At 51.8% G+C, this 11,851-nt stretch overlaps 1 protein-coding gene across 1 annotated transcript in view; it reads left to right on the top strand.

The window, feature by feature from the left end:
* Positions 1 to 11,496: 11,496 nt before the first annotated feature.
* vsig10 (V-set and immunoglobulin domain containing 10) overlaps positions 11,497 to 11,851 on the top strand; it is a 52,537-nt gene continuing 52,182 nt past the window's right edge. Inside the window, exon 1 of the mRNA XM_033043116.1 lies at positions 11,497 to 11,710. Within this exon, the coding sequence (XP_032899007.1) occupies positions 11,626 to 11,710 (85 nt within the window). The 5' untranslated portion in view covers positions 11,497 to 11,625. The remainder of the gene's footprint in view (positions 11,711 to 11,851) is intronic.

Genomic DNA, 11,851 nt, shown 5'->3' with positions numbered 1-11,851 from the left:
GGGCTCTTTGACCTTTGGACAACTGATGTCATTATTCCCGTTATTCTCATCTCTCCGCACCCACTGCCTTACTTTCTGTTTAATGTTTGATACATCATTTCATTACTGGCATTCCCATTAGGTTATCCATGCATCATCCTGCACACTGCATTAACCAAAACGGGCACTTCTGGGAAGTGTCAATCATTTCTTCTAGTTCAATGGAAATTAACCCATGTTTCTAAGTGGGGTAGCTTCTCTCCTAGGGTGAAGGGCTACGATGATGAGTGTAAAGGGTTGGCTTGGGTAAGTGTTCTGAGCTTGCATAACTTCTATAGGTGCCATCCAGAAAAGCATTGCTGGATACAACCATTTCAACAAGTACTTCCATATTAATCCCAAAAACAAGGAGAAGGAATGAGTTACTCTGAGTTATCCACTGAGTTACTCCAGCACTTTGTGTCTTTATTTTCAAAACCAGTGTACACAAGCTCTCTGCATTGTGCCACCGAGCTCATGTTGCCTGTTGTGTTCCACACTCAAACACATACAAGTGTTTTGCTGTGAAGCTATCCCGATTGAATATACATGCTCCTCTCTAACATTGTGAACGGTACCTTCCATGCTACCAAGCAGTAGCCATGCTGCACTAACACCACTGTACAGCTGTTCATACTGCTTTGAATGTCCAGGCCCGTACGAAGCTTTTCAAAAATGGGGGTGGCATGACATAATTTGCGGAACCAGGGTTGGTTTACAGGGCAAGGCCAACGAATGCCCTTGCATTAGTAGAAGTAGTGGTAAATGGCAATATACATTCAGGAGCACCTGTTCCGTTGTTTTGCACAATCCGCAGGCATTGCCACTTTCATTTTACTGCACATCGTGTATGTGTATGTGACAAATAGACTTGACTTACCTTGACTTGACGACCTGACGATAAGTGATTTCCTGTCGTTCACAAACAAGGCACAAGGTAGGCAAAAGACGCCATCCACATGATCGCTATCTACAAGCCAGGGGTATGCTCGAAACCAGTCAGGGTTAAATCTTCCGCCAGCATCCATTCTTATAGAAGGCACAATATTTGTATGTTGGACCCAGTTTAAAATGATTCTGTATGAGGTACAGCTTCTGAGCATCTGAGAGGTTGGCAATAGCTTTAGCAGCTTCTTCATTGGTTGTGGTAGAATTAAGGAGAACTAGACCAAGTGCAGACCCGTTGGGTCTGTTCCCCCAACGTGCGGTTGCGGGGGGGGGGGGGCGGCATGCGGCATCACACACATTAACCACCCCCACACATTAACTACACCCCCCGCACATGCGCCAACTACCCCCCTTGTCAATATATTAATATTATTAATTTGCCCCTATTATCCCATAACCGCCCTATCTACTGACACGTAGCCCCCAACTCGCAGGCTCATCTAGAGAGGGAGGGGGGGGAGAGAGTGAGGGCAGAAAGAGAAGGGGGGAGAGGAGGGAGGGAGGGAAACAGGGAGGGGGGAGAAGGGAGGGGAGGGGGAGAAGGGAGGGGAGGGGGAGAAGGGAGGGGGAGAGGAGAGAGGGGGGAGAGAGAGAGAGGGGAGAGAGAGAGAGAGAGAGAGGTGGGGGAGAGAGGGGTGAGGGGGAGAGAGGGAGGGGTGGGGGAGAGAGGGAGGGGTGGGGGAGAGAGGGAGGGGTGGGGGAGAGGGGTGGGGGAGAGGTGGGGGAGAGGTGGGGGAGAGGGAGGGGGGAGAGTGAGAGGGGTGGGGGGGAGCGAGAGGGGGGTGGGGGAGAGAGAGGAGGGTGGGGGAGAGAGGGGTGGGGGAGTGAGAGGTGGGGAGAGAGAGAGAGGTAGGGGGAGAGAGTGAGAGGAGGGGGGAGAGAGAGAGGGGGGGAGAGAGAGAGAGAGGTGGGAAGAGAGAGAGAGAGGAGGGGGAGAGAGAGGGGGGGGGAGAGGAGGGGGGGAGAGGAGGGGGGGAGAGAGAGGGGGAGGGAGAGGGGGAGAGAGAGAGGAGGGGGAGAGAGAGAGGAGGGGGAGAGAGAGAGAGGAGGGGGAGAGAGAGAGGAGGGGGAGAGATAGAGGAGGGGGAGAGATAGAGGAGGGGGAGAGATAGAGGAGGGGAGAGAGAGAGGGGGGAGAGAGAGAGTGAGAGAGGGGGGGAGAGAGGAGGGGTTGAGGTGGGGGAGAGAGATAGATAGGTGGGGAGAGAGAGAGAGGTGGGGGAGGGAGAGAGAGAGAGGAGGGGGGAGAGAGAGGAGGGGAGAGGGGGGGGTCGCAAGGTTTTTATCAAAGGACTTGCGAGCGGCGCGGAAAGGATTCAGAAGCCGGTGGCCTCCGGTGACCAGCTGTAACCTGCTGTGACCTCCCGATATGCAAAATGCATACATGTATTCAAAAAATATTTTACTGAGAGGCTGCATATATGTGAAGTTTTCACAATTCTTGTAAGAACTCATGATATAGAATCATAAAAGGTTTGTTTTTTACTGCACCAAGGAGATCTTCCAACTCCATCTTCTACCTAGCTTCCACAGCAGCAACATCATCAATGGACTGCTGCCTTACTGCAGACAGATCCATGATGACCATGAAGACCATGAAAACATGCGGATTTTTGTAATATTTAAATTATATTAAAAATATGCTGCAAAAAGAGTCACAAACTTTGGAGTTCATATTTTTCAGTTTGTTATCAAGGCAAAGAAAGCAGTTCCAATTGTTTGATATTATTCATGAGGAAAAAGTATAATAGCTCTAAAACCTGCCTCAATTTTACAATCTCATTAAAGATATTCCCCCTTTCCCTCTCCCCTCCCCCATATCTCTCCCCCTTTCCTTCCCATCTCTCTCTCTCCCCCCCCCCGTCTCACATCCCCCCCTTTTTCTGGCAGGGGTGGGCCGAAGATGAAATGGTGGCATGGCCCAGAGGGGGCATCGGGGGTGGCGTGAATCAGTGAGGGCAGCGTGGCCGGCGGAGGTGCCGTGGACGGAAGATGGTTTGGGCCCCGGCGGCGGGGGGAGGCGTTGGCAGCGGGCCCTGCCACAGCGGCGTCTGGTGTTAGGGTTACAGCCGCTCCCGAAGGTCTCCTGGTCGTCAGGCTGGCCGATGGCGAGGCTCCGATGCCACGGATGGAAACGCTGGACTGGACCGGGCAGACACCACACCGCACCCCCCCCCCCCTCCTTCCACTACTTACCTGGAGTAGACGCGAGGCATCGCTCTCAATGGGTGAAGTACAAATGGCAGTCTGATCCCGCCCGGGCCCACTGCGCACGTGCGGAGAGACAGTGCCATTTTGCGTCGCTCTCGCTTCCCCAACTGTGCAAGTGCAGATGGGCGCATTTGTTTCTCCCCCAGCGGCCGGAGCTAGAATTTCGGGCGATTTCCCACAAAGTGGAAACGCTGATTGTGCTCCGATTTAAAAAAAAATTCTGCGGATTTTTTCTTACTCTGGGGGGAACAAAAGGGGGTGCGGTCGCACCCCCCGTTCAGACGGCCATGATGTCTGACAAGCAAGTATACATCCCACCCCCACAACCCCACCAATACACATCCTGAGCAGAAATTTACCCCCTCAGTTGTCGACTCACCTTCTACTTCTTCTTTCTTTAAAGAGTAGTATCCCTCCTGCTTTTGTGAATGGATTCATGACCCATGTCTCTATGTCCTGCAATTCTGCTCTCCTCCCCTCCCATCCATAACTAGCTGCATCCATAACTATCTGCAATATCTTGCAGTCTTGCATAGAACAGTTGCAAAACCGAGTTGTGATGCATTCGAGTTGGATGCTTTGTTGGGTATCCGGACACCCAAAATCGCCTTATTTCAACACCCTGCAGACAACAGTATTTATTCATGCAGTAATCTTGGTGCTAGATTAAAGAATAGTTATTTGTATTGTGTAGGAAGGAACTGCAGATGCTGGTTTAAACCGAAGATAGATGCAAAATGGATGAATAACGCAGGCAGCATCTCTGGAGAGAAGGAATGGGTGACATTTTAGGTCGAGACCCTTCTTCTTTGTATGAAGACGGCTCTCGACCCGAAACGTCATACATTCCTTCGCTCCAGAGATGTTGCCTGTCCCGCTCAGTTACTCCAGTTATTTGTATTGACTGGCTGCTGCCCTCATAACTCCTGAAGAATGTCCTACACCCAACCACACAGGAGACTGATTAGCCATTAATGGGAAAAGCCTATGAACAGTGCAGTGCAGGTCTTTAGACAAGGTGCACTTGAAAACAGAAAAATACACAGAACAGGCAGAAATTGTCAGCTTGAAGCAGCCAACACCATTTAACAAACACAAACGATAACCATTGCTAAAATATAATTATTCATATCCTTGTGCCTTCCCACCACAAACAGATCAAACCTACATCCATCCTGAACCATAATCCTATCCCTAATTTTTACCTTCACCCTAAAATATCCATCAAGATCACAATCCCAAACATGACTGCTCTTTAAACTACATACTTTAGTTTAGTTTAGAGATACACCGCGGAAACAGGCCCTTCGGCCCACCGGGTCCACGCTGACCAGCGATCCCTGCACATTAACACCATCCTACACCCACTAGGGACAATTTTTACATTTACCAAGCCAATTAACCTACAAACACGCACGTCTTTGGAATGTGGGAGAAAACCGAAGATCTCACAAAACCCACACAGGTCACGGGGAGAATGTACAAACTGCGTACAGACAGAACCGGTAGTCGGGATTGAATCCGGTTCTCCGGCGCTGCATTTGCTGTAAGGCAGCAACTCTACCGCTACGCCTACTCTTTGGGAGCCATACATTTTTCTTAAAGCCATCCAACATAAGCCTGATCAAGGATAGATAATGCCAAATTAAACTGGACATAAAATAGTGTACATATTGGCAGCCATCACTTAAATAAAAACATGGTAGAGAGTATAAAAAAAGCTAAACTATACCGTCACAGCCTTGGCTTCACAAAGGAGCCTAGAATGAGTTCACAGCCTCATGTCAACGGGAAAGTATGGTACACCAGTCATTGAAAGTAGGCATGCAGGTGCAGCAGGCAGTGAAGAAAGCGAATGGTATGTTAGCATTCATAGCAAAAGGATTTGAGTATAGGAGCAGGGAGGTTCTACTGTAGTTGTACAGGGCCTTGGTGAGACCACAACTGGAGTATTGCGTACAGTTTTGGTCTCCTAATCTGAGGAAATATATTCTTGCCATAGAGGGAGTACAGAGAAGGTTCACCAGACTGATTCCTGGGATGGCAGGACTTTCATATGAAGAAAGACTGGATAGACTTGGCTTTTACTTGCTGGAATTTAGAATGGAGGGGGGATCTTATAGAAACTTACAAAATTCGTAAGGGGTTGGACAGGCAAGATGCAAGATTGTTCCCGATGTTGGGGAAGTCCAGAACAAGGGGTCACAGTTTAAGGATAAGGGGGGAGTCTTTTAGGAATGAGGTGAGAGAAAAAAAATTCACACAGAGAGTGGTGAATCTGTGGAATTCTCTGCCGCAGAAAGTAGTTGAGGCCGGTTCATTGGCTATATTTAAGATGGAGTTAGATGTGGCCATTGTGACTAAAGGGATCAGGTGGTATGGAGATAGGGCAGGTACGGGATACTGAGTTGGATGATCAGCCATGATCATATTGAATGGCGGTGCAGGCTCGAAGGGCCAAATGGCCTACTCCGGCACCTATTTTCTATGTATCTATGTCTGCTGTGACAGCAAGATTGGGTACTTCACCCTGCCGTACATCACCTTTACTCAATTCAATTGCTCTGGTCATTATGATTGATTCTCTGATGTGCATAATATCACTCTTTTTAATTAATCTATTCTTGACCCAACTATTTAAATGCCTTTTACGAGCCATTCCACCTTCCAAACAGTATAAACATGTTCATAAAAACTCTTCTGTCAGTACTTTAATTTCACATCTTGTCCCACTCACCAATGCCAAAGGTCATAGAGCTTTGGCAGCTCATTCCATCACCCACCACACTTTGTGTAAAAAAGATATCCCTCAGGTTTCTATTAAATCTTTCCCCCTCACTTTAAGCCCATGACCTCTGGTTCTTGATCCCCTACTCTGGGCAAAAGACTGTGCATTGACCCGATCTATTCCTCTCGTGATTTTGTACACTTCTACAAGATCCCCCCACATCCTCCAGTGTCCCAAGGAATAAAGTCCTAGCCTGCTCATCCTATCCCTATAGTTCAGGCACTCGAGTCTTGGGAACATCCAATATAAATCTTCTCTAAACCCTTTCCAGCTTGACAACATCTTTCCTATACCATGATGTCCAAAACTGAACACAATACTCCAAATATCCCGTCACCAACATATATAACTGCAAAAGGACCTCGCAACTTCTATATTTCGTACTCTGATTGATGAAGGCCAATGTGCCGAAAGCCTTTTTGACCACCCTTTCTACCTGTGATGCCACCTTCGAGAAACTGTACCTGCACTCCTAGATCCCTCTTCTGTACAACACTCCCCAGGGCCCTACCAGGTCCTGGCCTGGTTTTACTTTCCAAAATGCGACGCCTCACATTTCTCTATCAAGATCAAGATCCTTCTACAATTTTTGACAACCATTTTCATTATTTACAATAATAATAATAATAAATTTTATTTAATGGGCGCCTTTCAAACATCTCAAGGACACCTTACATAGTAATCGGAATAACATATAATCGGAATAAAACAAGTAATAAAGACATCACAGAGACACAAATTAAAAAACAGGATTCAATCCAAAAACAGAAAATCAAAAACACAGTGTGAAGAGGGAGCAGCGGCAGCCAAAGCGCGCCAGCGTTCACTCTCTCTTCACGGCAGCCATCTTGGACACAGACAATACCACTCAATTTAGTGTCATCTGGAAATGTGCTAATCATGCCATGTACGTTCTCATTCGAAACATTCAGGGCTCGAAATTAGCGGTTGCCCGGGTGCCACTGACCACTCAAAGCGTCGCCGGGCAACCTAAACGCCGAGTCATTTTGCCCGGCTTGGCAACCAGATACTGGTTTGTACCGAAGATAGACACAAAAAACTGGAGTAACTCCGCGGGTCAGGCAGCATCTCTGGAGAAAAGGAACGCGACGTTTTGTGTCGGTGGTGACGGCTATATTGCGTGGGAAAGATACTAGGTGCTGGGTAAGGAAGGGTCGGAGCGAATGACGGGCCCCGCACAGCGGCAGCAGCGGCCGCGACAGCGGTTCCATCACCTCCCCTTCCCGCCCGCCCTGATAGTGGCCGCTGCCTGCAAATCCGCTAACGGCGCTTTAAAAACAAACCTTCCCACACGCCGAGGCAGGGAGGAGGAAGGGAGGGGGAGGCCTCGGCGTGCGGGAGCATTTGTTTTGAAAGCGCCGTTAGCGGATTTGCAGGCAGAGACCCTTATCAGGGCGGGCAGGGTGCGGGAGGAGGAGGTGATGGAGCCGCTGTCGCGGCCACTGCTACCGCTGTTCGGGTCATTCGCTCCGACCCTTCTGATGCAGCTGCACCAAAGATACTATAGCTATACGATCGTTGAGCTGCACTGCTCGGCCCCGCACCTTGCTGTTGGCTGGCGGAGGAGGGAGGTGGTGGGGAGGAAATCCCAACGGCCAAGGCAGCGGGGCGATGTTGTCCGAGGAGCGCTGACCTTCCTTCTTCCATACCTCGCCCCCCCTCTCTCTCTCTCTCTCCCTTGTACGCCCTCTCCACCCCCCCCCCCCCCTCCTTTTATCCTGGGACCCCTCCTCTCCATCCCGCACTGATCCCCATTCCCACCTCTATTCAGTCCTCACTGACATCCCGTGTGCTCCCCATCCCCCCCCCCCCCAATCTATTCATCCTGCGCTGATCCCCCTATCCACCTCGCATTGATTCTCCTGCCACCCTCCCATCCATCCTACACAGGTCTCCCAATTCACCCTGTACTTACCCCTTTCTCATCCATCCTGCACTTCTCCTCCATCTATCCTGCACTTCTCCTCCATCCATCCTGTACTGATCCCCCATCCATCCGGTACTAATCCACACATTCATCCCGTACTGACCCACCCTCCATTTACCCTGCACCTTCCCCTCATTCATCCTGTAGTGATCTCCCATTCATCCTGCAGACCCTCCGATCCACACTGTATTGACACCCCCCCCCCCCCCGTTCATCCTGCGCTGATCTCCCCCTCCCCCATCCATCCTGCCTCACCGCTGAGTTTCTCCAGCACTTTTGTCTACCCCCATCCATCCCGTACTGATTCCCCCATACAACACCACTGACATCCCCCGTGCTCTCCCCTCACAATTTTACCTACTCCAACCAACACGTACTAATTCACCTGCCTCAATCCATCCATTCTGCACCGACTGCCTTCTAACCCCTCCCCCCCCCGCCATCTATCCACTCCTCACTGATTCACACACACCCCCTTCCCTGACCCTATTGTACTGGAAATGTCTTCACAGCGAACTTTGACTATGTTTGATAACGGAATGTAATCAAATGTGTTTTAATTCCCAATGTTATTATTTGTTTTAATCCATAAAGATGGATTAATTAAATTGTGAACACGTGAAACATTAAAACCGCAGTGTTCGATTGTCACTGCTACCGTTGACACGTTATTACAGATTTCATTTTAACGGCAAATCAATGCTCTTAATATGGAGTATCAGTACTGTAGTTATTTAATGAGCAACATTCACAACTATATGTACGCATATATGTTACCATGGTCCAGGATTTATTGACACAGGTTGATCATACGCTGAATAATCCAACCACATTTTTGTTTGGAAGTGGAATGAACTAATAGAAATTGCATTAATTGCAATGTGTAAAAAGAGTTGAGATACCGTCTTATAATTTTGCTGCATGTCATTGTGGTATATATCATGTCTTGATTGGTGAATAGATTAGATTAGATTAGATTAGATAGCCTTTATTGTCATTCAGACCGAAGTCTGAACGAAATTGCAGCAGTCAAACATACAATACAATACAATAAAAAACAACAATAAACACATATTAACATCCATCACAGTGAGTCCACCCAGCATCTCCTCACTGTGATGGAGGCAAAAGTCTTAGGGCTGCAGTCTCTTCCCTCCTCTTCTCCCTCTGCGCTCAGGCGATACATCACCCGGCGATGTTAAAAACTGTCCCGCGGCTCAATCACCGCGCCCCGGGGTGGTCGAAGCTGCCGCCCACCAGTCCTGCTGACGCAGCCGCTGGCCCGCGGCCGAACCCCGGACTCAGGCCACCACCGCCAGAACACCGTCCCAGCCACCGGAGCACCGTTCCAGCCCCGAGCCGGATCGCCCCCACGTGAGTACCGTTACCGTCTCAGCCCCGCGCCAGGCCGCCCCGACATGGGCGCCGTACCTCCCTCGGGCTGGGCCGCCCCGACATGGGCGCCGTACCTCACTCGGGCTGTGCTGCCCCGACATGGGCGCCGCTCCTCCCTCGGGCTGGGCCGCCCTGACATGGGCGCCGTACCTCACTCGGGCTGGGCCGCCCCGACATGGGCGCCGTACCTCCCTCGGGCTGGGCCGCCCCGACATGGGCGCCGTACCTCACTCGGGCTGTGCTGCCCCGACATGGGCGCCGCTCCTCCCTCGGGCTGGGCCGCCCTGACATGGGCGCCGTACCTCACTCGGGCTGGGCCGCCCCGACATGGGCGCCGCTCCTCCCTCGGGCTGGGTCGCCCCGACATGGGCGCCGTACCTCACTCGGGCTGTGCTGCCCCGACATGGGCGCCGCTCCTCCCTCGGGCTGGGAACGCCATACCTCCCCGAGCTCGGCCACTCCGACGGAAGCACCGTTCCTTCCTCGGGCCAGGCCGCCCTCCCGGGAGCGTCACAGCCCCTCACGGAAGCACTGTTCCAGCCCCGAGCCGGGCCGCCCTCACGGGAGCGAGCTCAGGGCGAGTCCTGGCGGGCTCTGCCTCCTGAGCCTCGAGGTCGCCAGCTCCGCCATTAGGCCTCATCGCAGACGGAGGCAGAGAAGGGGAATACGACAAAAAAGTTGCATTCCCCCGCAGGGAGAGACAGCAAGCCCCGTTTCAACCCCCCCCCAAACACAAACTAAAAAACAAAACTAGACTAACCAAAACGAAATAAACAACACAAAAAACACAAAACAAACAGGACTGCCGGTGAGCCGCTGCAGCCAGAGCCGCGCCGCCACTCCGAATATGTTTAGTTTGTGACTTTATTTGAAGCAGAAATACTATGTGAATGCTTCATTGAGTATAATTCCGACTGGTAACTACGCACTTCGGCCGAGCACATTATCGCACGCGTCATGCAAGTCATCTTAAATGACCACCTAAACTGTCATTTGGCAACCTAAAAAGCTGCCAAGATTGCCCGGCTGGCAACAGGGAAAAAAAGTTAAGCGAGAGCCCTGACATTGTCCATTTCTTGTCATCAACTGCCTCGCTGCTTAAGCTTTGGACTTTGCTCACCAACGTCCTGGCCTCTCTCCTCCAAAAACTAGGAATCATGTAGCTTCATGCACGTAAACAGGATCGCAGAGTTTAAATTATGACAAGCAGGTATAATTGTCAGGATAATAACATAAACAAATGTATACTGCACCTTTCCTGACTTTGAAGTCTCTAGGTGCTACACAATAATTAATTAATTACATACTGATCGTTAAAAGCCAAGTCTGACTGGATTTACCTATTTGCCTCATTTACTCGTACTTCACTTCATAAGTTCATAAGTTATAGGAGTAGAATTAGGCCGCTCAGCCCATCGTCTGCACCACCATTCAATCATGGCTGATCTATCTTTCCCTTTCAACCCCATTCTCCTGCCTTCTCTCCATAACCCCTGACACTGTACAAATCTCCTGCTCCATTTCTAAGTTGCCGCCAGTGTACTCACAGATGGAATACCTTCACCAGATATTTTTGATGTGATCGGTGCATCTTTTTTTGTTTCCAACATAAGCTGCATTTGGGCTTGAGGGGCGCACATCTGGGTGGTGGTGGGGAGAGGCTGGGAGTGAGGGGGGAGAGGGGGCAGATTGGGGGTGGAGAGAGGTTGTGGAGGAGAGAGGGCAGACTGAGGGTGGGTAGAGGCCGAGGAGGGGGGAGGCTGAGGCTGGGAGAGGGGGTAGGCCAGGGAGAGGCTTAAGGCGGAGCGGCCTCACCTGGCGGGTGGGGAAGGGCTGGGGGCCGGGAGAGGCAGAGGGGGGAGGCCGGGGGCGGTGATAGACATGGGCGGAGTGAGGGGCGGGGACGGGGAGAGGCCGAAGGCGGAGCGGCCTCACCTGGCGGGCGGACGACGAGCTGGGGGCGGAGAGATGCGGAAAGTCGTGACAGGCTGGGGGAGGAGAAGATCGGGACCGGGGGCCATGCCGCTGCACCTGGCGGACGGCGGCGGGACGGGACGGGCCGAGGGCGGGGAGAGGCCGCACCTGGCGGACGACGGCCTGGGGGCGGAGCCATGCTGTGGGCGGGAAGAGTGACGGAGTGAGGGGCGGGAATGGGCGAGGCCGCCTCACCTGGCGACGTGCTGGGGGCGGGGATCTGCGGGAGGCGGTGACGACAGGTGAGCTGAGCCGAGCTGCAGGGCGCGCGCTCTCCCAAACCGCCCGCCCGCCCTCCCTCGCGAGCAGGAAGAGCCCGAGCCCCGGGAACTAACGCGGGACGATGGGCCCAGGGTCGACGGGTCGCGGCCGACACCTGCCGTTCGTCGCTGTGTTGGGCCTCACGCTGTACGCGCTGCTCGGAGCAGGTAAGGGCTCGGCTTCTCCTCCCAACATGAACGATCGGATGCTGCGTGGAAATGGCTGATTTCCCTCGGACCCAACTCCAGGACAAGTTTGGGCTCGGCGTGTTTATATGGGTTGTTTTGCAAACTCTCTTTGCCTCATTC

Source organism: Amblyraja radiata, chromosome 25 (genome assembly GCF_010909765.2).
Source record: "Amblyraja radiata isolate CabotCenter1 chromosome 25, sAmbRad1.1.pri, whole genome shotgun sequence".
In the NCBI taxonomy this organism is placed as follows: Eukaryota; Metazoa; Chordata; class Chondrichthyes; order Rajiformes; family Rajidae; genus Amblyraja; species Amblyraja radiata.
The sequence above is the reverse complement of the archived record's forward strand: the minus strand, read 5'-3'. Positions and strand labels throughout refer to the sequence as shown.